At 40.3% G+C, this 24,606-nt stretch overlaps 4 protein-coding genes across 4 annotated transcripts; 3 read left to right on the top strand and 1 right to left on the bottom strand.

The window, feature by feature from the left end:
- Positions 1-870: 870 nt before the first annotated feature.
- LOC121967804 (protein DWARF 53-LIKE-like) lies at positions 871-6,566 on the top strand. Its single transcript, XM_042518256.1, has 3 exons — positions 871-2,416; positions 3,865-4,111; positions 4,310-6,566. Exons 1-3 carry the CDS (start codon positions 1,122-1,124, stop codon positions 6,374-6,376), a joined length of 3,609 nt encoding a protein of 1,202 aa, XP_042374190.1. The 5' UTR covers positions 871-1,121; the 3' UTR covers positions 6,377-6,566.
- Positions 6,567-6,898: 332 nt separating this feature from the next.
- Positions 6,899-9,637, top strand: LOC121967803 (ran-binding protein 1 homolog a-like). The gene is made up of 4 exons (XM_042518254.1): positions 6,899-7,093; positions 7,181-7,332; positions 7,425-7,550; positions 9,173-9,637. Exons 1-4 carry the CDS (start codon positions 6,948-6,950, stop codon positions 9,373-9,375), a joined length of 627 nt encoding a protein of 208 aa, XP_042374188.1. The 5' UTR covers positions 6,899-6,947; the 3' UTR covers positions 9,376-9,637.
- A 2,670-nt stretch (positions 9,638-12,307) lies between these two features.
- LOC121968635 (probable transcription factor KAN4) lies at positions 12,308-13,881 on the bottom strand. Its single transcript, XM_042518948.1, has 5 exons — positions 13,483-13,881; positions 13,291-13,367; positions 13,168-13,204; positions 12,982-13,084; positions 12,308-12,890 (listed from the first exon to the last, which is right to left on the bottom strand). Exons 1-5 carry the CDS (start codon positions 13,700-13,702, stop codon positions 12,557-12,559), a joined length of 771 nt encoding a protein of 256 aa, XP_042374882.1. The 5' UTR covers positions 13,703-13,881; the 3' UTR covers positions 12,308-12,556.
- Positions 13,882-19,729: 5,848 nt separating this feature from the next.
- LOC121967802 (protein VAPYRIN-like) lies at positions 19,730-21,793 on the top strand. The gene is made up of 2 exons (XM_042518253.1): positions 19,730-20,731; positions 21,175-21,793. Exons 1-2 carry the CDS (start codon positions 19,892-19,894, stop codon positions 21,619-21,621), a joined length of 1,287 nt encoding a protein of 428 aa, XP_042374187.1. The 5' UTR covers positions 19,730-19,891; the 3' UTR covers positions 21,622-21,793.
- Positions 21,794-24,606: the final 2,813 nt, after the last annotated feature.

The raw sequence follows: 24,606 nt of genomic DNA, 5'->3' as shown, positions 1-24,606 counted from the left end.
TTCACCGTATCAATTATAATTGACTTTTTTTTTTCTCCTCAACTTTGATTTAATTATTGATATACTTGTGTTTTTGAAAAGAAAAATCTAAAGAGTTAATTTTTGAAAAACAAAAAATCAGAACAAAACTAAAAAAAAAAAGTAAAATAAAGCATACGGTGGGCCCTCAAGTCCATTTCAAGAATCTATTGGATTCCAACGGAGTAGAAAGGGAATGTATGTGGTGGGCGGCAAAGATCAAGCTTCCGATTCACTTTCCCATCACCACCAGTGCCACTTCCATCACATCTCGCCTTTATATAAAAAAATTTGGAAGGAAAGCATGACCTGAAAATGTTACCTCAAAACAAAATATTCAATAACTATTTATTTATTTATTATTGGTAAACGTATTATTTTCATTTTTGAAAATTGATATTGTTAAGTTCGGTGCCTATTAGTTTGGTTAAATTCTATAGTTTGAAAACAACACGATTATATGATTTATATTAGGTATGAAAATTTGTAGAAGTTTATATAATAAATTTGAAACAAAAATTTCATGGGCCGTCGGAAGCCGCCGTCTTCTCCTCCATCGACCATCGGTCCCCACTCCCCAGTGTCTGCCCACAGAGAGCACCCATCAGCGTCCGCCCACTTGCCCCACGCCAGATTTACGCAAAAAGGGGCAGCAGCGATGGATGCGTACGTCAACGGATGCTTCCTTCCCCGGCGAGCCAGCCCAACCAACGAGAGACGACCGAGACGACGACGCGTGGGTCCTTCCGCCTTGTGCTCCTCGTCCCTCCTCCCTCGGCCCCCCCAACCCCACCCCACACCCACCTTTCTGCCACGACTAGATTACAGAGGCCGCACTACTAGTAGTAGTACCACCACCAAGTGTTTGCCATATTACCCCTGTGAGACTCCATCTCCTCCCGTTTTCCATACCGTTCTTCCCCCTTCTCCTTCCTCCGATTGCCGGTTGCTTTCTTCCCCCGGATTGGACCTGGAGTTGTTTATTTATTAGCGCACGTACGGCTTGCGCAGGAGTCGCTCGAGAATTTAATATTGGCAAAAGGCGGTTTTTTTACTGGGTATTTCCGTTGTTTGGTGCTATATGATCCTTGGCAGCGGCTGGGATGCCAACGCCGGTTGATAACGCGCTTGCTTGCCTCGCGGCCGAAGCCGCTGCCGCACTCAACGACGCCGTTGGTGTCGCCCGTCGCCGCGCGCACGCCCAGACCACCTCCCTCCATGTTGTTTACGCGCTTCTTGTCTCTTCTTCCTCCTCTTCTGGCGGAGGAGGTCCGAACGGTGGCGAATCGGTTGCTGCGTGTTCGATTCTGCGTGATGCGCTGTCGCGGGCACGGAGCTCGGCGTACTCTCCTAGGCTGCAGTTCAAGGCTCTGGAACACTGTTTCGGGCTGGCGCTCGAGCGGCTGCCATCGGCTTCTACGACGACGAGTCGTCAGGCGGCGGAGGGGGCCGAGGAGCCGCCGGTCTCGAACTCACTCATGGCGGCGATTAAGCGATCGCAGGCGAACCAGCGAAGGAACCCTGACTCGTTCCACTTTTATCAGCAGCAGCAGAGCGCTGCCGCACCCGGGAGTGCATCGTCGTTCTCTGGTGTGAAGGTGGAGCTCCAGCATCTAGTGCTCGCGATCTTGGATGACCCCGTGGTGAGCCGGGTGTTTGGAGATGCCGGGTTTTGCAGCACGGACATAAAGCTCGCTATCCTCCGCCCTCCGCCGCCCATCCTCCGCTTCCCCCGTGCCGCCAGGTGCCCGCCGCTGTTCCTATGTAATTTCTCTTCGGGGGATGGATTCGAGGCGACGCTCACCTCCGGGCGGCTCGTTTTCCCCTTCGATGCAGCAACACAGCTCTGCTCCGACAGCAGCGAGGAAAACTGCCGGAGAATAGGGGAGATCCTTACCCGAAAGATGAGCGGACGGAACCCTATGCTGGTCGGTATAGGCGCTGGTGAGGCAGCTAGAGACTTTGCCCAGGCCATCAAACGGCAGAATTGGGTGATTCTGCCGCCGGAGCTCCGTGGAATAAAGTTTTTGAGCATCGAAAAGGAGGTGGCCGAGCTTGGAAACTGTGGCTTCGAGCAGTTGACGATTGCTACTCAATTGGAGGAGTTGAATGAGAAGCCAGAGTCGTCAGGGGTGGTCTTGAACATTGGGGATTTGAAAGGAATTGTGGAAGGCAGCGTTGAATGCCATGAACAGGAAAGCTGCTTGGTTTTGGAGCTCACGAGATTGTTGGAAGTCTACCATGGGAGGTTATGGTTGATGGGATGGTCGGCGACATATGAGACATACATGAAGTTCTTATCCAAGCATCCGATGCTCGATAAAGATTGGGATCTGCAGTTGTTGCCAATCACTTCGGTTTGTACTTCGATCGGTGGATCCATTCCTAGATCTCCAAGGTAGGTGAATTTACTATGTAGTTCCTAATTCCATTTTCAAATCTTTATTGGTAGCCACAGTGATAGATTGAGTCTTTCTTTCAATTTGAAACTAAACGTGCATCTCCATTTATTCTTCGTCTGTATTGTTATTGTTAATATCACTGGGAATAACTTCTCATATGGCCCTTTTTGGTCCTATAAGTTGGAGATTAACATGCTAAACCCATAGATTTGTATATATTTAATTGTTGCATACATGTCTTATACATTCCTATGATGTTTCATTCATTAAAGGAACTTTAGATGCATAGCCAAATTAAGATACCTATTAACAGAAAAGTAACTTTTAGTTTCTGATTGCCACTGATGCGAACTAATTTGTCTTTAGATAACAGATCTGTAGGTAGAAAACAAATATTAGTATCTCTAGGAAGGACAAATAGAGGTGTGCGCACACACCCGCACGTCCAAGAATGCAACATTTACCAATGATGTTTCATGTGTTCAAAGACAGTCACAGTTCATTCCTCGACTGTCCACACACATCCAAACATTTTCTTCCATAATTGAGCTCCCAAGACAATAAACAGGCTGTGAAGAAGTTTGTTCATTAACTATTCATGAACTTTATTCATAAACACTAAAAAGATAAGCTCATGAGTGTTCAAAACATATTTATCTGTTTTCATGAGTTTAGAAATCAGTTTTTTTACACCTTCATATAGTGATTATAAGCTTCTTGAAAGATTGGTTAGTCACTATCTAACTCTCATCACTGACATCTCTATTTATTGACAATTGAAATTGCATTGCCAGTTCATTTTAAGCATAAAGCAAAGGGAGCTTCATTGTGCAGTTTCCTTAAATTCATATTTTGTTGTGGTATCATTTGAATAGCACTCTGAAAGAAGAGCATTGATACTTACATGACAGGCCCTTATCTGCTCTATCCATCTTCGTTAGGAGTAATATTGCTTTACCATCTGATAGTGCACTTATTGCTTTGTGACCTAAAGGTCACTGGTTTGAACAGCCTCTTGCAAAAAGTAAGGCTACATACAATAGATCCTTCCCCGGAACCCCGCATGGCGGGAGCTTCGTGCACTAAGCTGTCCTTTTTTATCTAATAGTGCACTTACTATATTGTTATCCATAAACTCAATTTCCAATGGGTAAAATTCCATTATCACCATGGCCTTTTCTTTTGCATTGTGTTGTTTGAAAAGTTTTCTGGCTTTAGGCAGTTGTGCCATTCTTTCATCAACTGACTGTATAGGATATCGTCCTAGTTCTGTATGTTGTACTATTTTTTTCATACCTTATGATTTTTTTATTTGATCTACACAATACACAGATATCATCATCAGTTGCTTTAATTAATCTCATAATCCTTTAGTAATGTCAATGTTTTCACTTCCGATAACCTCAATTATTGGAATATCAATAATGTCTTAATCATGCTACAGCTTGGAGTCATTTGTTCCATTAGGAGGGGTTTCCCCCACGACATATGAGTCAAAAGGCCTGTTCAGCAGTGTGTATCCATCGATGTTCCACTATGAGCCTTGTTATGATTATGGCAAGTACGAACATGAATCTGTAAATATTAACAACCATCCAGCTTCAGTTGATGATAAAGAATATGGGAACATGCCCTTTTGGTTACGCAAAGCCTCTAAGGTTAACTTGAATGATGAAGAAGATGCAACAAAGGTGAGTCTTCTAATAATTCCATTTATTTTTTTAGCTCTAGTAGTAAATTTAAATAACTTGCGTTGTCACTTCAAATGATTCACAAGGTTATGTTGAACCACATATGGCTCCATGTTTACCCTTGTGTAAAATGTGGCAGCAAATGCATGTTAATTCATTTTCTTCTTTGGGAAGAAGTCATGAGTTCTTTCATTTCAGGCTAAAGATGATAAGACAGTTCTGAATGCTAAACCTCTTAATCTTCACAAAATGTGGAATGATAGTTGCCGATGTTTCCATTCTGATTGCCTAAAAACCAATATGGAAGATTTTCCTGCTGTTTGTTGTGTTTTTGACACAGAGAAGCCTTGCAATGAGAATTTGGAAAATCCTGATGATGCTCCAAGACGAAAAGGGTTTGAAATTTCATTTCCTATTGGTGTATGCACAAACAAAATCACCATTGGTGATGATAGTATGTCTATGCCTTCACTTATGGAACTGGGAAATAAGGATTTGTTGTCAAAATTTCCAGAAAGACTTTCAAGAAGTGAAGAATTTCAGAGAGACAGCTTCCTTTCTCACCAAGATGATGGCCATACTTCACCTTCCTCTGTAACATCAGTGATAACAGATTTGGTTTTGGGAACTCGTCATGAGCCTATTAACGATAATGACAGTCCTGCTTTTCAACTACAAAAAGATAATTCTGAGTTCTCTGGTTGTTTACTGTCCATGAAGCTTCAATTGGTTGAAGAAAATGGATTAGAACTACAAAAGGATCATTCCAAGTTCACTAGTTGTTTGCCGACAAGTAAAGTTGATATGGTCGAAGGAAATAACCTAGATTTTCCTGTTGAATCCTTTTCTGGCTCTGTCCATCAAGATTACCAAACAAAGAGTACCCATCCGCTTGTTCCAACTCGCTTATTCTCACAGAGCTCAAGTGATTGCATTTCTGTATATGATAAACCCCCACTCATCTCATCAGGTACACATCAGGCACTTGACTCCAGTAGTTATAAACTATTTTATACTAGTCTCATGAAAAAGGTTGGCCGTCAAGAAGCAGCAGTGAGTGCTGTTAGTCAAGCTATAATCTCCTACAAGAATGGCCAAAGGCGTCGCGGAGCAATCCTGAGAGGAGATATTTGGCTTAATTTTCATGGTCCAGATAAGATTGGAAAGAGGAAAATGGCAATGGCTCTTGCAGAAATGTTATATGGAAGCAAAGAAAACTTTGTGTGCATTGACCTAAGTTGCCATGATGGTATTCCCCATCCCAGAACCATCTTTTTGCAGCAGGATGTCAAGGGAAATGACCACTTTAGAGGAAAAATGAATGTTGATTATATCGTTGAAGAGCTAAGCAGGAAACCACAGTCTGTTGTATTCCTTGAAAATGTGGATAAAGCTGACTTGCTTGCTCAGAACAGCTTATCTCAGGCTATCCGAACTGGCAAGTTTCCTGATTCTCACGGAAGGCAATTTAGTATCAATAATGTTGTATTTGTCTTGGCTTCCTCAATCACTCAAGGTCAAACCTCTGATAGGAAAGATTGCACTAGTTTTTCTGAGGATTCTATTTTGGCTGCTTGCTCTTGGCAGATGAAAATTCACTTAGAACCTTCTCAAGAGGCTACTAATAGCTCAAGAACTAATAAGCCCCCCTTTGCGACAATTCCAAAATTCAGGAGGTATCAAGTGTACCTAAATTTACACTCGCTTTCTGTAAGTAAGCGCAAGTTGAATGTCTCTGATGGCTGCAAGACCCAGTATGGAACTTTGATGCCCGCAAAAAGGGTGTTCAAAACTGTAAAGCCCTTCTTAGACCTGAATCTGTCTGTGCAAGAGCTTGAAGCCTATGATGACGATTCCACTGGTCATGAAGGTCTCAGTTTGGAATTTTCAAATGGATGGATGGAAGACTTGCTCAACCTAGTAGACGTGGTGGTGGACTTCAAGCCCATTGATTTTGATGCCCTTGTCGATAGCATATTGGGGGACATAAGCAATATCTTTCATGGTGTTTTTGGCTCAGATTGCTTGTTGGAGATAGATCCCAAGGCTATGGCAGAGATAATCGCAGCAGCGACATGGTCATCAGAAAACAAAGGAGCTTTGAATGATTGGCTCGATCAAGTTCTTGGTAAGAGTTTCACTGAGGCAAGGTGCAGGTACAACCTGTCGGATCACAGTATTCTCAGACTCGTTGCTTGTGAAAATGCATTTGTTGAGAAGCATGCACCTGGAATCCTTCTTCCTTCAACAATTATCCTAAATTAACAATTCATAGATTGCAATAACTGTATAATTTAGTATCAGTTAATAATTTGTGAAATAGCTGAATGTCATTAGTCCCATTGCTTCTGTGCGAGATTGTCAGATTAGCTTGTATTGTGTAAATCCAATAGTTTGGAGTTAAGGAAAGTTTGTTGTAGTTGCTCTGATAAATTAAAATAATTTTATTAAATCATTTGAAGTTTGTGGTTTTTTATATGACGTAAAATCATCTTTTAAAGGTTTTGACCAAGTGAAAATAATTTTAAGTAAATTGAAATAATTCTAACTAATGTTTTAACTATAACTAAAATTATAAAAAAGATCTGATTTTTCCTTCTTTGCATCTTTTGAGCCACGTGCGGCGCACATGGGACAATGATGGCATCTCATGGAAACTCCAAATTAGTCCCCTAAATCAGATGGCAAAATATCTTTTGGGACGGATCGGACGGTAGATCCTGATCCGCATATGAATTCTCCATGCGTCCCCCCGAAACGTTTGCTTTATATATCCTAAAACCTAAACCCTAATCATTCTACAATTTTCTCGTCCTCCTTGTGCAATCGGAATTCCATGGCGAGCGACTCACCCGATCACGAGGACGTGGCAGCGGCTGTCGGCGAGGACGAGGACACCGGCGCCCAGATCGCTCCCATCGTTGCCCTTGCGGAGGTCGCTGTCACTACTGGTGAGGAGGAAGAGGACGTCCTACTCGACCTGTAAGTATTCCCTTCTACATGAACTCGTTTCGTCTGTGTAGTTTGTTTGTATACCGTTCTCATGCTACTAGACTCTGACCGAATCAGAAAGGCGAAACTTTATCGGTTCGATAAAGACGGAAACCAGTGGAAGGAGCGGGGTACGGGGAGCGTCAAATTATTGAAGCACCAGGGGACCGGAAAGGTTCGGCTAGTTATGCGCCAGGCCAAGACCCTCAAGATTTGCGCTAACCATCTCGGTGAAAACTCGTTCGCTACTCGATTTTTTGTTCTTTGCTATTGAAAGATCAAATAATGTCAATTTTTTTTTGGGGGAAATCTTCTGTATCAGTTGTTCCGTCGATCAAACTTCAAGAGCATGCGGGAAGCGACAAGTCGTGTGTTTGGCACGCATCAGATTTTGCTGACGGGGAGTTGAAAGAGGAGCTGTTCTGCATTCGTTTTGGTTCAGTAGAAAGTGAGTATTTTTTTTCTCCCGTAAAGAATTACTGTTCAGCATAGGCTGGTCCTTGTACTTTATGCCAACTGTTTATGTTTGCTGCAAATAAAATATACCCATTTATTCTTTTGGTTACATGTTCCATTTTAGTCTCAGAAATTTTAGCACTTTTTCATTTAATTTCCAAATGATTCGCTGTTATCTAGGATTAATGTCATTATTTTTAGACATTTTGTGCTCTTTTCCCATAAGTGGATGTTACTTGTAACTTGTTACTCCATTGACTTGGACACCTTTTTCATATCATGGTCTTGTTGAGTTGACTATGTGGAAGGTGCTGAATGTGCTCAAGAATTAAATAGTGAAATAATCCTTTCCAATTGAGTTGCATACTTTGAATACTTACATATATTGGAGTCTGTGTCTGTAGACATTTAATAATTGTTTTTTTTTACTATTCTAGTTCACCTGATGGAAAATATGAGCTATTCTTGAACGAATCCCCCTTCATTGAACAAAATAATTTTTTGGGATGATTGAATAAGAAATGACAAAATTATATAGACAAATTACTATTGGGCACAACTTTTTTGAAAGTTAAAACTATTTTTGAATTCTTCAATGTGATTGATTGTTCAATTCAATGGTTTAGGATGGATGATCATAAGGTGAAATTTGACAAACATGTGAAATTTATAGCATATTAGCATCTACCATCAACATGTCTAGAAACTTATAGCCCAGTTGAAAGGAGCTTGCTTTGTGATCAATTTACAAACCAGTTCTAAACACGTTCGGTGGTTGTGGAAGCCAGAATCTTTATTTTTAAGGCTGTGGAAATGCAAAATAAGGCCTACCAACAAGTTTGGATCGTACAATATTAGAATTGACCCCATAAGCAATTGCAATCAGAAAATATGAGAATAGATAATTATGAGTTCTATGAAGCCCAATCAGTAAGGTTGTAAAGTTTATTATAATTAAATTATACTAAAGCACATTCATATCGAGATGTAGAATGTTATTTGGATATGCTTAATTATATGCTAGCAACTAATTTAAATTTTTGATATTTAGTAATACATATATCATTAAACAAGCCAAATGCATAATATGATAACACATTTACCAGCATGTCAAAACTGGCAATTACTGATACAATTCAGTTGAGGTCGATCAGTCTTACTTGAGGTACATCTGATATCTTCCTAGAAATCAGGCATCTCAAGAAAATTGTCAAAAAGTTGAAATTTGAATAAATTTGCTAGAAATAAGTTATTTTTCTAGTTTGTGGATGAGGTGGGTTGAATTGTGTTGAGTTGAAATAATTTTGGAGACATGACCAATCTAGTAGATTTTTCACAATCCCAGCTTGAACCTTGAAATGTGGATGAACTGGTTCTAGAGATTTTTCATCTCTTGTTTGAATTCAACCATAAGTTTAAAATTTTCATAGCTTAAAATTGTTTATGCGCTCAACCATTGCTTGTTCAACTTCACTGTCGTTTGCTATCTCTCACTTACTATTATCTCGGTTATCCATGCAAAGCAAAAACGGGCTGTGAACTAATGCTCAATTTTCTGGTCTCTTTCCACCATTTGTCATGTTGTGATTTCTATGGTTTACTCATTCACTGCAGACTGCAAGAAATTCATGGAGACGGTTGAAGGCATCACTGAGTCCACCGGAGACGTCGAAGAAAAAAGTAGCGAGGAAGTGTCTGATGCCGTTGGACAGTTGAGCACATTAAGCGTGGATGACACCAAACCTGAAAAGGGTTCTGAAAAAACAGCAGAAAAAACAGGAACAGAGACCAAAGCGGAGGCACCTTCTGAAGATTGATCTCTCTTGATTAGTAGAATATCAGAGTTTCTATTTTGGTCTCTTTTGTAGTTTGTTCAACGATGCGATTTATCAGTGTCATTGTGTGTCAAGTCATTGGTTTTTTGGTTTGCTTTTGACGTTAGTGTGGATTTTCCCTTGTATTAGCGAGCAATGTATGACGTCTTTTTGAGTTTGGTTTGAGACAATCAGAATGGTTTCACTAAAATTTTGAGATAGATTAACGTATTTTAAATAAGCTTCAGGTACCTTATTATTTTCACCCTTTTGAAATTCATGAACTAGTTGTTTCCTTATGTTATGTCGATGCTGTCGCATGCCCATATGCAGTCAACGATTGTTTGCTTGCGGGTCCCTTCACTCGTCTATCATGATACACTGATAAGGAACATGTATATATATATATATATATATATATTTATCAGGGTAGTTATATGCGATTTTTTTTTTATTTCCTAGCTAATTAAATTCATTTATTTTACTGAATCTGCATTGGATTTTAAACTTTTAAAATCATGGGCTAACTTTTCATTTTAAAATAGTATGGAAAAGTAAATTGTCCTTATAAATGTTGTAAGATTATTCAAATAAATGGCAATGAGAAATATATAGATAATTTTTTTCACATATCCATTCATTTTCTACTACAGTTTGGAGGCAAATATATAATGAATATTATATTTATATCCCTTTTGTTATATTAATATTAAATGACCCACCTAACTCAATTTTCATAGTTAATGGTAGGTGTTATAATACTCAAATGATGTTATACCAATATGAGTGAGTGTTAACCAATATTTTAATTACGTTCAATTCTTTCAACATTGTTAACGAGCGATTTTATATAAAAATAAAATAAGAAAATTAATTTTATATAAAGAATAAAAATAAATAAATGGACAATCCCACAAATAATGAGGATTAATATTAAATAAATGAATATAAATATGTGAAAGATATTATTATAATAAGTATATGACATATAAACTCTATTTTTGAAAGAGGTGATATATATTAATCTTCAAACTAATATGAATACCTTAACTAGTTGATAATAAATTTTGTTTTGGGTCAAAACAAAATTTATAAATTCAGGCACCTGTGGACAGGGATCCTCTGGTCCAGGATTCCTGGACCAGTCCTGGTCCACTATTCATTTATTGGCTGAATGAACTGGATCCCACCTGTTTAATAGGTAGGGTCCAATTCATCCCGCCAATAAATGGATAAGGCCTTTTCTGGTTCAAAAAATTTTAGACCAGAAGATCTGACCTCCTGAGAAGATGAGCAGATAATAGAATGCACATACATTTCTAAACGGAGACTTGAAATAATTCGTTATCCAAATCTTCACTCGTTTAATTTTATATTTTGAACCGCTTGTATACTTATATCAAATCACATTAATTATTATTATTTGAGAAAAATATCTTTAACCCCTCTATTTTCCATCAAGTAACATTTTACCCTCCTATATTTTAAAAATAACATTTAACCTCGTTGGACCAAAGTCAAATGTGAACAAAATTTGTAAAAAATAATTATGTCTTTGGTTTTTGATATTTTTTTTGATAATCTTCAAAGGAAAAAATAATATTAAATTTATTAATAATTTATGTTCACTTTTATTTCCTTTGTTGATATCTAAACTAATTCTAGATAATTCAAGTTTTTAATTGATATTTTCAACATATGTATGACTATTGATTTACTAATTAAAATCAATAAATTACTTGTAACCTCTAATAATATATAAAAATTAATTATATGAATAAAATTAAGTAGTTTAAAATGTATGTTTTTATTGTCCCGGTTTGTAGCTTTTGAATACAATGTATAATAATTATTTTCTTTACTTCCCTATAAATTTAAAATTTTAGATCCGTCTCTGTCCACAATTATCTAAGATTCCACGAAAATAGGTGAAGGTATAATTTTTTTTTTTTACGCGAAGGTAAACTTTCTTCATCTTCTTTGAGCTCTTTTATTTTTCTCATGCATGCACATGAGCCTCACATTTCAATTCATCACTGACTTGATCGCCAAAAAGAATAACACCGACAATACCAACCATGAACTGGCATGCTTTGCTTTGCAAGACATCGAGAGCGGGCGCACCGACAAACTAACATCAACCACAGATCCGAGCGAGTGATGAAGGGCACAATCACTAAATGCTTCTATATTTTTTTTTGTCCTTATATATATGTTTTTCTCCATGTGTATACCATCGATCCAACTAATTAATAATTAAAGAGCCGACCCCAAATATATATGTAATTATTTTCCACATCAATTCAATATATTTTTTCCCTCTTAATATTATAAAAAAAATAAAAAACATAAGGATATAATTATCTTTTATAATTTTTTCACATTTGACTTTGGTCAAAGGAGGGTTAAGCATTATTTTTTAAATACAGGTAAAATATAATTTGATAGAAAATATAGTGGGTTAAAAGTATTTTTTTTCCTTATTATTTAAATAAATTTATACTAGTCTACACGGAGAGAAAAACTTTATCACATAAACTTATTTAAAAAAAAATGAGCACACCTAAACTTATTAAGTCCCTATGCAAATGTTGAATGAATATGACAAATAATTCAATTATCTAACCAAAGTAGTTTTGTTAAGAATTGTAACATATGATTTACAACCTATTTAATTACATGACTTTTATAATTGTAATTAATCTGGATACCTAGACCTTAAATATATATGCCATGCAAATTACATAAACATTTATGATGTAAACAAGAGTTAATTGAGATTACTTAAGAAAAAAAAAACTTCCATATTATCACAATTATTATACTGGAAATTAACAAAAGTATTCACTATACCGACCATTTAATTCTAACCACAAGGAATGCACAACAAAATCAAAGGCAAATTTAAGGACCAGTCAAGTCAATCTTCTTCTCAACAAATGCATGCCATTTAATTAATATTTCTACTGTACATACAGGTGATTAAATCTATGCATAATAATCCTGTCATACAATATATAAATGGAAATTAAGAGAGAAAATAATTAAACAAGTTCAAGTACCAAACATCTCACTACATTAGGATCATGCAGTCAGATCCACAGTACTTGATCATCAAGCTCTGATTAATTAATTGATCTTTTTCTTCTACCCTGCTGCTCCTTGGCATGCATCATGTTTCCAGTCATGAAGAAGAACTAAACAAAGAGAGTGAAGACTTCCTATCTGTTGCTGTCTCATCTCCCAAGGTTTTGGGTCTTTTATCCTTCCTTGATAATCCAATACTCAGAGATAGAGTGAGATCGGGCTCTTGGCTTCCTTCTTGAACATTTTGACTGAGAGTTTCTCTGTCTGTTTTGGAGCTTGGATTTGAAGGTACCATGCCATTTGCCAAATCATAATATCTTATTAATCCATTAGCAGCTGTTGCAGTAGCAGCATCACTCATGGCCTTTCTGAGGATTTGGTTTTGGAATACCCAATGTGATCTGTGGTTGCTCCAAGGAAACTCATCTGATCTGCAGATTATAATGAAAAAAGAGGGAATTTTAACTAGTCATGGTAATTCATTGATCATTAAATTTAATCAGAAGCTGATTTTAAGTGTACCTCCAATTAGTGTTATTACAAGTGTCCAATAATGTTGGAAACTTGTTGAGACTGTACACATGTTGCTCACTGCTTTCCACCATTATTTGTGGATGCTCCATGACTGAAACAAGTAATCGATCATGATCTGTCAATCTATATCCTAAACCCTATTGATCAATAATTACAAAAAGAATGGATATATACCGTGACCAGAATCATCCATCTTCTTACTTCTATACATCTGTAAACAAATAAGTGATTTATCACGACAAATTAAGGTGCAAAATCTTAAGCTTATATCCGTCTTGATAATCAAAGAACTCAAACCTGGAGGTGACTCTTGATATGAGCTATGCTGAGTCCCTTCACATTCATCAGCTGAAGTACCAGCTTTGGTGTTGCTTCTGCTTATTAATTAACAAGATGAGATCAGAGAGAGATGGATCGAACAGCTTTAGATCAAGAAACCGAAGAGCTTTTTCGATCAATCGATCGATCAATTGAAGAGATCTAACTCACTGGCTTTGCCACCAAGCCTCTTGACTGCGCGAACGAAGCAAAGGTGCAATTCCGGCGTCCACCGAATCCTCGGGTTCTTTGATCTGACGTATTGGCGCACTCCTCTCATCCTCTGGTCCCGATCACTCTCCTCGACGGTGCTATTGCTTGAGCTCCCTCCATTTCCTCCTCCTCCTTCTTCGCCGGGGCTAGTAGATGCGTCCTTCCCACTACTTGCCATGGCAGCCCCAGCCAAAGAAAATTTCCCCTTCCTCTTCTTCTACCTATAACCTTGCTTCTTTGATTGACTTATCTTGTTTAGGAGAGAAGGGAATTAAATGAAGTGAGGTAATCAGGCAGCTAAAATTCCATGGTTCGCGAGACAGGTGGATTGAACAAAACCTAACCCTAGCACAAGGAGACAACCATTTCTTTTGTTTGTGTGTGAAAGAGGGTTTAGATTACGTATACATGGTTGTGTCAAGATTAACCAGAGCTGATGGATGATGCAAATGTGTGATCATGCATGCGTATAGATTTTAGAATCAAATGGTGAATCGAACAATATTATTCAAGAATTCTTACTATTATTATATACACAACTACCATGCAATGGATGTGGAAGTGGAGGAGAAAGGGGTTAATTAGCAATTACTCGGAGACTCTTTTTCTTCTCCTTGTGAGCTGTCGGTGAGGAAGACGTCGAACCAGTCACAAAGTTTCTTGAATCACGGAATTGTATTAAATTCGATCTCCCCCCTCTCTCTCTCTATCAAACACACACGGTGTGATGAGTTGGATTCAACAAAATCTAGAGGAGAGAGAGAGGGAGTGTCCTTGTTGTACACCACCAATATCATCGACCAACTAACTAGATATATAGTTGTTGACCTCATCGAATTGAATGCACGTGGCTGATCATTGTAACACAGACCTCTCCTAAAAGAGTGTGGCCAAATCTATAAACTCGATCGATCTTGAATTCTTGATCAAGAATTGAAAGATGGTGGACCACAACAACGTTGGGTTTCAACTTGCTTGACTTTCAGGGTTTTGTTTGATGTCTTTGAACCTAACCTACAGAGAGCTAATGGTACTTTCTCTCTGACTTTAGTTTGTAGGGCTAGATATCAAGTTTAATTAATTAGTACCACATATAATAATATAATATAATTTGGTAGATTAATTACCCTCATCAAAGCTCATAATAATTGAATTGCGTACTTGGCGATCGAGTCCAAATTTGAACTCACATGCATCAAATTCTCCAAACACATAAATGATAAAAGTTGAGACAAAATTACAGTAATGATTAATGCTCCTGTTCATGAAATCCAGCAATCACGCAAAACATGTGATATAGTGTGGCTATTTAACTTCTTTACACTTTCCTCAACCATGTGCATGGAGTACGAGATACATACCGAACAACAATCAATAAACAAACCTAAAGAGGTGACATGTGAGAACTTTCAATACTTGATTGAAAGGTCATGCAGCCCCCAACTGTATTCTCTGTTTTGCAGATGTAGACATGCATGGACATGCGTAGGCAAGAACCCTGTGAAGCTATCGCACGACGATGTGTCTGTCGTCTCCCGTGGCTCATACTCATATTCATCCATGCACTCATCAGCTTGACCAGTTCCAACTTCATGTTACTTGATGTCAGCAAGGATTAGATATCCACAAGAAAACAATTCCGATAATTTAATATATCTATCTTTGAATCAAGGAATTAATATTTGGCTTATTTCATAAGCCATGTTAGCTGACCTTTCTTCCTGATAAATAATGCTATTTTGTACAGAGTTAGGTACTATATCTTGTCCCTCCTCCCATAACATTAAATTTGCTAATCAGCATGTGCTCTTTGGTTTGTCTGGTACCGAAACCATCTATTGGGTGATCAACGTTGATCCTACACCGAGATTCTCCAAGATTACTCGCCGATGAGTTGGCTTATGCTTTGACCGATGCTGCCAAGAAGAAAAGGGAGTATCGCCGCGGGGAATATCTGCAAACAAAGGCGGCGCCAGGAGGTGTCCGACATTTACACTCTGACGTTCAAATTAAAAGTCACAGTAAGAAGAGGAATTATGAATAATGGAGAGTTTAGAGATGGAGATGAACATCTTTTTCTTCATATTCAGTGATTTTGTCCGGAAGTTGAGTCGGATGAAAACGAACTTCGATGTACTAGAAGTTGACGGAAAGTTGTCGAGACGTCTGATTTACCTGACACCCCTTGGAAAGGTTCGCACGGGTGGCTGACGAAGGAAGATGACCAGGACGATGACACTGCAGCTCTGCGCACACTCAGACGAGTCCACGAGTCGTTAGAGACAAGAAACCAGGGAAAAAGTCCCCGGGTCAGGCCCTCCGACGCTCAAATAAGGTACTTTTTCCCCAGAAAATACAGAGAAAGGATGAAAAGTAAAGACTAGTGAGAAATGACGAGTGAGCGTACCTGCATAAGGGACAAAGTATCCCTTTTTATACTGCAACGAAAATTTCTGGGTCTGACGGGTGTCAGGGAATGTCGGCTGTCAGGCTTTCTCTGGTGGTGAATGACACGTGACACCTTCTTATAGGCTGGCGATGGAATCAAAAGGGGTAATGAGCCCCAACTGTTCGCATATTCCCTGACATACTGATTATTCTCTGGCATTCTCTAACAGGCAGTTGCAATTCCCTGACTTGTTTGTCCTGTAGTGCCTGAATGCTAGGTCTATACTCCGCGGTCTGTATTCCAACCTGTTTCTGTATGCTGTTATCTGTGACTTGTACGTTCCGACCTGTATATCAGGTCTGTATCCCGACCTGCACGCCAGGTCTGTATCCCGACCTGCACGCCAGGTCTGTATCCCGACCTGCATCTGTATGATGTTATCCATGGTTTGTACGTTCCGACTTCCACGCTTAGGTCTATATTCCGACCTGCCTCTGTGGTTATCCATGGCTTGTCTGTTCCGACCTGTACGCCTAGGTCTATATCATGACCTGCTTCTGTCCGCTATTCTTCATGGCTTGTCCGTTCCGACCTGCTCGACCAGGTCTGTCTCTCGACCTGCTTCTGCTTGTTATCCATGGCTTGCCCGTTCCGACCTGTACGCCCAGGTCTGTCTCGCGACCTGCTTCTACTTGTTATCCATGACTTGTCCGTTCCGACCTGCACGCCCAGGTCTGTATCCCGACCTGTTTCTGCTTGTTATCCATGACTTGTCCGTTCCGACCTGCACGCCCAGGTCTGTATCCCGACCTGCTTCTGCTTGTTATCCATGACTTGTCCGTTCCGACCTGCACGCCCAGGTCTGTATCCCGACCTGCTTCTGTCCGCTATTCTCCATGGCTTGTTCGTTCACGCCCAGGTCTGTATCTCGACCTGCTTCTGCTTGTTATTCATGGCTTGTCTGTTCCGTCCTGCACGCTCAGGTCTGTATCCCGACCAGCTCCTGTCCGCTATTCTCCATGGCTTGTCCGTCCGACCTGTACGCCCAGGTCTGTCTCCCGACCTGCTTCTGCTTGTTATCCATGGCATGTACGTTCCGACCTGCACGCCAGGCCTATTCTACGTCAGGGGCCTTCTTTCCTCTACCTTTACCTAGCCTAGGGGCTCAGTCCTCAACCGTACTTGGCCCATGGGCCCGGTCCTTAATCGCTATTAGGGCTGGCTCTCGTCCGACTTATAATCCTATCCTTTGACTGCCCCGTCAGTTGAGACTTTAACCCTGACCACGTAAGCTTGACTTCTGACCAGCCACGGAGGCTGGACTTCTGACCTCCACGTAAGCTTGACTTCTGACATTCACGTAAGCTTGACTTCTGACCATCCTGTGGTCTTGACTCCTAACTACATTATCTTACTGATCCCACAATCATGCATCATATCACTCAGTATATCATTTTATATTTTTTTGGATGACTTTCCATCTTCCTCTATTTAATTGTATTAATTGTCTTTGCTTCTTTACATTCAATGAGTCATAATAAATATAGATGAAATTAATTGTTCTCTTTTGTTCCCCTTTCTCCCATATTAAGCATATCTATCTTTCCAAAGCATTAATAATTAATTAAGAGAGTTCCAACCCACATGGCCCTGGCTTATTGTAATTTATTAGACTTAGGTTAGAAAATGTTAGAGCACCGGAGTATTAACAGCATCTACGTCAGATACTCTATTCAAATATTTTACATTAAATTTTAGATAGGATAATTAAAAAATCTTTGCATTAGCTACCCTATCCATTCCTTAAATTATGCATGTATGAACAATACTTCTCTAAATTTAGGGAATGAATTTTATTTCCTAAACATTATAGAGGAGAGAGAGAAAATAGGAAAGTTGATATATGGTGTATTGAAAAATGGATATTCAAATTTAACAAAGTAATTTTTATCTTAAATTATATATTTTGGATAGAAAAACTGGTATAGATGCACTAAGATGTATCTTTGATTAATGGAATCTAAACTTAAGAGTTCTTCCATGAGAAACTCATAGTTAAATATGTACCAAGTTGAGCCAATTTGTAAAGACATATTAATCGAGGTTTGATCTGGTTTTAGTTCCACCCAAAAATGAATCTAAATTGATTGGCTTATTGTTGGATAGTGGAGCCATGCCACTACAAGCTGGATCTCGGTCAAAGTTTTCCAATATAATTTTTTTCTAACACGGCTTAATAATTTAATAGAGGTCTGAGGTGACGTCCAAATTAAAATTGCACAACTAGTCTAACATGGCAACCTAACACATGAAAAACTAATGAAATTTGACGGGAGTGAGTGAAGAAATATATGACTAGTTAGAGACAATCAAGAGTGAAGACAATTGTTTCCTGTCGAGAATATGATCGATACTAATTATTACTTATTGTGACAGATCTTCCTGCATGCTTAATTATATTTTGAAAGTACTCGAGGAAGCATCAACTTTAGGCCTATCGAACATGTAAGAATTAAGCAAGGCCCAGCTTCTAACTGGTCCTCCTGTCAACAGATCTGTCTGTAGCCATCTGATCTGTAGGAGAAGAAGAGCTGAGAATGATTGGATGTCTTGAGACTTGATATGATCATTTTACAGAGAGACAAAATAATATCACAAACATTCACTAAATTAGAATATACGAAGGGAAGAAGGGAGTCTTGTGTAACGATAAAATTATTATTTTATGATAAAAAAGTAATGGATTTGAATTTTAAAATAATCTTTTATAAAAAATATGATAAGACTGCGTATAATAGATCCTTCTTTAGGATCTCACATGACGAAAGTTTCGTATATCGGTCTGTCCTTCTTAGAGTATATGATGTGATGATGAAGACGGGTCAACTAAAGAAGGGTTAAAGAGGGAAAAGACCTACTAATGTAGAGGTTAAGGTTAAAAATGGTTAAAGGTCTTGTTCAGCCGATCGGACTAGATGATCGGGAGCCCTCAATTGGTCGAGCGAGGATGTCGAACGACCATCATCCGATAGCAATTATTGGAGTTAAGAGGTAAGCAACAATTCATGATAGGCCAGTCCTCGCCAATCGAGTAGCATGGCCGGTCGGATAAAGGTAACCACTGACGGTCGGGAAGTAGAGAAAGGGACAAGCCAACAGCTCCGAACGGTATGACCGAACAAGGATAGCCAGTTCGAGAGGGATCCAGTCACCTATAGTGGGATCCAACTACATATTTCATTACCCTCTTTTGGAGGCTTGTGCCACTGACAACATAGCATGTCCAGCAGCCCGATTGTCCTTTAGAAGCTTTCCGTCTTTCACATAAGATATTTACGTGTTCGCTTAAGGAAAAGTATTAGGGATACTTTTTGACTTGTTTTTGTTTAAGACGTTTTAGAAAACGTGCGTAGAAAATACGTGCACAAACACTATAGTGACATTATAAAAGGGGTTTCTATCTATAAGTAGATGTATGTACAACTTTGCTATTGAACACGTTCTTTAATTTGCTATAATATTCTTACTATTCTCTATTATGCAGAAAATTAATTTGAGCGTCGGAGGGCTAATGTCAGGAACTCCTTTCCAGTCCGGCACTAACACCTTTTATGTTGTAGGGCCCCATAGAGTTTTCATCCTGTTAATCTGTGAGCTATATTTTTAACATGCTATTATCTCTGTTTTTGACAGGAACACTATATATAATTAGTTTTAAATTTTGAGAAATAATTAGAATAAGTTTTTAGAAAAATAAAATTAATTTATCATAATGTTTGATTTGATTATGGCATCAACGTGAAATTTCTTGCAGTCCTAGCTACATAATACTCTGTGACAATCAGTATCAATCCTGTCTGTCTTCTTCTAGTATCAGACAAAACAAAAACAAGTTTCTGACGATCCTTTCTTCCTTCCCTCTCCATCTCCTCATCATCACACAATTGCCTCGTCCTCTCTCGCTAGCTCTCTGTACCTATGACGACGGTGGCGGCGGAGAAGCTGGTTGAGGTGGTGGAATCAGAGGTGGTTATCGAGTTCAAGCCCGGCACCAAATGCCGATCTACCCTCCACCTCCGCTCCGTCCACCCCACCTGCGTCGTCGCATTCAAGGTCCAGACCTCCTCTCCGGCCAAGTTCCACGTCAACCCCCCTGCTGGGGTCCTTCCCCCGATGGCCTCCGCCGCCCTGCACGTTATCCTTCGCCCACAGCCTCACCCGCCCACCTCCTTCCCCCGCTCCCCCTCCGACCGCTTCCTCATCAAGGCCTCCGTCTCCGACGCATCCGTCCCCACCTCCCACGATGTCAAACTCAAGGTCGCCTACGTCGGCCCTTTCCTACTCCGCCACGCCGCCGCCCTCGGCGACACCGCTGCCGTCCGCCACCTGCTGCGCCGCCAGCCCCATCTCCTCCCCCTCCTCCCACAGGAGGCGCCCTCCGCGTCCGCTCCCCTGCCAGCCGCCGCCGCCGCCACGCCCAAGGGGTGGACGTGGGCCCACGCCTCGGCCGCATCTGGGGAGTTGGAGGAGCTGAGGCGGGCGCTGGATGAGGACGGGCAGGAGGGGAGGGACGCGGAGGGGCGGACGCCTCTGATGGTGGCGGCAGGGAAAGGTCAGGCGATGTGCGTCAGGGAGCTGGTCGAGAGATGGGGCGCGGACAGGGATGCACGGAGCCGAGACGGGAGGACGGCGCTGTACCGGGCGGCGTCGAACGGGGACACCGCCACGGTGGCTGTGCTCCTGGAGTTGGGCGCCGACCCCAGCATCGCCACCGCCCGAGGACGCACGCCGCTCGATGTGGCCCGTGATAAAGGACATGTAAAATAATCAAATCTTTACTCCTTTTCCATCTTTTACATTAATTACTAATTCAAATAAATGCTTATTGATGAATGTCTTTATTATAGCAACAAATTGCTAGGTACCTATGCCAATTTAGAGGTTTCATTTATATATTTATTTATCGGTCTCAATCAGGAGGAGAAGGGTCGTACTCTTTGCGTGTTTTCCTGTATGTTTTTTGTTCAGATAAAACAAAAACAAATATTGTTTGTATCTGGCCATGCAAACCAAGATGAAGACGTGGAGAGATGGATGGGGACATGAACCCGTGACCCAGCTCATCAACGTTTCACGGGCAGCTTTAATTCATTTCACCTCCAGTTGATCTTCCATCTTAATTGTTTTATGTTCGATGGTAAATTTTTGGATGAAAAAATTCTCTTTTTTTTGTCAAGAAATTATTTATAGTGTTAATGCAGGAAGATGTGGTGGAGCTGCTGGAACGCGGGGAAATGGTGCTGACCGCGTCGCGAAAGGGGGACCTCCGGCGTCTGGAGTCGCTGCTGAAGAAGCGGGTGGGAGTGCGCGGCCGGGACCAGTACGGACTGACGGCGCTGCACGCGGCGGCGATCAAGGGGCACCACGGGGCGGTGGCGCTGCTGGCGGAGTTCGGGATGGAGGTGGAGAGCCAGGACGTGGAGGGGCACACGCCCTTGCACCTGGCAGTGGAGAGCGGCTGCCTGGACACGGTGGAGACGCTCCTGGAAGCGGGAGCCGACGTCAACGCCAAGACCAAGCGGGGAGCCACGCCGATGGCCATGGCCAGGTCCATGGGCTACGAGGCAATCGCGCAGTTGCTAGCCAGCAGGGGAGCTCTGCTCATGCCGGCCGCTTCCTGTATCGCATCCTCCTCCTCCACTTCCTGAAACCTAGAGAACAGCCATTATAGCATCCTTAAATATGATATTAGCTTGTTAATTATCTAATAATGCAATTTGTTTTTTAATCTTATCATAAATTGTCTCCTGTAGTAATACTATTATATTATATGAATTTCAACTATTGCATATTAATTAAAAAAAATCTTTCTGTATTATAGATTTCTCTTCCAAAAATATCTTCTTACACACATGGTAATCTCATGCATATCTTACCCAATAGACTTCATGAGTATCATTTTTTTCGATTTAATTTTTTATTATACTTAGTATTATAATTTAATCACTAAACTCTAAAATAAGAATTTTATTGGCATAATTAAAAACTTAATATATATATATATATATATATATATATATATATATATATATATATATATATATATATATATATATATATATATATATATATATATATATAAACCAAAATACTTTTTAAGATTTTCAAGAGGTGTACTAGGTAAGATATATAGGGTATCATCCTTAATACTCTTAATACTATGAAAAATAACTAAATGGCATACCCTAATGGTATAACCCTTAATACTTTTTGTTTTTGTTTTTTTTAAGCTTTGGATATTTAGCCATTTAGGGTTTTGACTTTATAGTTTAAGGTATAATATTTAATCTAAAAAAAATTATATTAGGTGCTCACGGGGTGTACAACGTAAGGGGTACGACATAACATTCATATATATATATATATGATCTCGTCCAGAAGCTGAGAAGATGGAACGACTGGAATGATGTGACTGAAATGTTGATCGAGTTATCATGATTCGAAGGGGGGAGGGTATGATGAACTATCTTCTATGTTGATCAAGTTGTCAGAAGGCCTTTGGTTAACGTTACCTGCAGATAGTGATCGGGTTGCTCTGTTCCCTAGTACCCTGATATGATGCTCGATGCAGGTTTCAAAAATATAGGAGCCGAATGAATAGTAGCATAATACATGGACAACATACCCTTGCATAGGGGGCACTAGTAGACTGGTGAGCTGGTCGTGACGCTGATTGAGTCGTTGTGACCTAGAAGAATAGATGAATGTGAGTCGGATGAGGAGATGGATCTGACGACAAGCAGTCAAACTCGTCATGGATCCCAAAGGTGGCACGCAGGTCGAAATATGACAGCGGCACATAGGCCGAAACACAACACACAGGCCGGACGACGCCAAGACCGGAACGCTACATCGTCTTGAAGGTCGGAACATAACATCGACTTGAAGGCCGGAACACAATATTGAGGAGCATGGCAGCGGTGACTCAGAGGTCGTTGGATTGCATCAACAACGCATGACAACGCGGATTGAGGGCTTGATCGACGCCGAAATCATATGGCAGTGTGGATCGGTGGCTGGATAGGCGTTAGAAATGTGTGATAGAGCGAATCGGTGGCCAGAGACAGACACCAGAAACATATGGCAGCGTGGATCGATGGCCGGACAAGCACCGAAAATGTGTGGCAACGATGTTGGATGGTCGGATCTGACGGTGGTGAGGGGGAGTCGACAACGTCCTTGAACTGGGAGAAGAGGAGGGCGACTGTTGGGGTCAGTGTCGGCATCATCATGGAGGGGGGAGTTGTGGTCGCCTTCTTCCTTTTCGAGAGAGAGAGCACAGGAAGGGGGCCGAGGGAGTGTCGGCTGGCCGACGACAAGGTTGGCAGTCGATAGTGGCGGTGCGAGGAGAGTGGCGACGTGCTTTAGGCTAAGAAACATGGCGGCAGGGAAACACGAAGAAAGAAGCTCCCTTTCTTTCAATGAACAGTGCCCTAAATCAAAGGGCTACAGTGACATGTCCAAACTGCCCCTCTTGCCCATATGTCTTCCTCCCCATCTCACCGCATAACAAGCCTCCCCTTTGAATATAGTCGAAGGAGACGTGAGTTCAACTGACTAGATGGTCAGTCGCAAATGCTGAATCACTCCCAATAACAAAGTTAAGTTGCTGAACCCATCGTATAATGCCATGCGAGTGGTCACGATAGTAGTGGTGTCGCGCGAGGGACGGTAGTAGTGTCGAGTGAGCGACGAAAAATAATACTGAGTCGATAACCGAGTGGATGTCCAGCAAACGATCTAGTGAATGTAGTACAAGCGATAATGTTGGTGCAATTTGCACTAATGGTCTAACTCAGATTTTGATAAATAACAAGTGAGTTAAGTTAAATATTATCATGATCTAACCTTGTTACCGAGTGTGCAGAGTTGACTAACTTAACGGATCAAGATGACCTGACACTAGGCAGGAAGTCCAGTCTGGATGTGCGATTTCCGAGTGGCAAAGTCCAGATGTGCGATTCTGGCAAGAGATTGGGATGTGTGATTCCCGAGTGGCGAAGTATGGATGTGTGATTTCGATAGGAAGACCTGGTGAGTCAGATTGACGTCAAGGAGGTAACTTGACACACGGTAAGTAGAGGTAAGTTACTGGAAGAGAATGACTAAGTGAGGACGCATCCTGGTTGAGGGGACAATAAGCGTCGGTCCAATTTAGGTCCATTTCATAAACTTAAATTAAGACCTTTACTAGATCCTGGTTTGAAGGATATGATTTTCTAGATTGTCAAATATTTTATTAAAATATTTATTAATTTTATCTAGATCTATTTCTTCATTTTTAAGTTTTGAATTTACCTTAATATTTGAATTAATTATTTCAAAATATTTATTTAATTTTAAAATTTTTGAATTAATTAATTTACTTGAATTGATTTGGTCAATATTCTGTTTGACCAAGTCAAGGTTAATGTCGATTTGATCAAAATGTTTATTGATTTGATCCTCTAGCTCCATTGGCTCATCGTGAAGGTTAGTTAGCCGAGTCCAAAACTCATAGGCATCTCGGTGTTCTCCAATTCTGCATGTAATTTCATTAAGTAATAATTTTATAATTAAATTTATTACCTTTCTATTGGCTTTTGTGTTTTGGGTTGATCGACTCAGTGCTATGCCGCCATTGAAGTCGTTCA

This window comes from Zingiber officinale, chromosome 3B, assembly GCF_018446385.1.
Source record: "Zingiber officinale cultivar Zhangliang chromosome 3B, Zo_v1.1, whole genome shotgun sequence".
NCBI classification, from domain to species: Eukaryota; Viridiplantae; Streptophyta; class Magnoliopsida; order Zingiberales; family Zingiberaceae; genus Zingiber; species Zingiber officinale.
Note: the sequence above shows the minus strand (reverse complement) of the source record. Positions and strands in the feature narration are given on the sequence as shown.

Bases quoted from the DNA above. Each gene is read 5' to 3' on its own strand.
- LOC121968635 (XM_042518948.1), bottom strand. From the start codon at position 13,702: ATGGCAAGTAGTGGGAAGGACGCATCTACTAGCCCCGGCGAAGAAGGA. The intron at 13,368-13,482 runs GTGAGTTAGATC...ATTAATAAGCAG, and splicing joins GAGGCTTGGTGGCAAAGCCA to AAGCAACACCAAAGCTGGTA. The intron at 12,891-12,981 runs GTACACTTAAAA...TATAATCTGCAG, and splicing joins TGTAATAACACTAATTGGAG to ATCAGATGAGTTTCCTTGGA.
- LOC121967804 (XM_042518256.1), top strand. From the start codon at position 1,122: ATGCCAACGCCGGTTGATAACGCGCTTGCTTGCCTCGCGGCCGAAGCC. The intron at 2,417-3,864 runs GTAGGTGAATTT...ATCATGCTACAG, and splicing joins TCCATTCCTAGATCTCCAAG to CTTGGAGTCATTTGTTCCAT. The intron at 4,112-4,309 runs GTGAGTCTTCTA...CTTTCATTTCAG, and splicing joins ATGAAGAAGATGCAACAAAG to GCTAAAGATGATAAGACAGT.
- LOC121967802 (XM_042518253.1), top strand. From the start codon at position 19,892: ATGACGACGGTGGCGGCGGAGAAGCTGGTTGAGGTGGTGGAATCAGAG. The intron at 20,732-21,174 runs GTAAAATAATCA...GTGTTAATGCAG, and splicing joins TGGCCCGTGATAAAGGACAT to GAAGATGTGGTGGAGCTGCT.
- LOC121967803 (XM_042518254.1), top strand. From the start codon at position 6,948: ATGGCGAGCGACTCACCCGATCACGAGGACGTGGCAGCGGCTGTCGGC. The intron at 7,333-7,424 runs GTGAAAACTCGT...CTTCTGTATCAG, and splicing joins GATTTGCGCTAACCATCTCG to TTGTTCCGTCGATCAAACTT. The intron at 7,551-9,172 runs GTGAGTATTTTT...CATTCACTGCAG, and splicing joins TCGTTTTGGTTCAGTAGAAA to ACTGCAAGAAATTCATGGAG.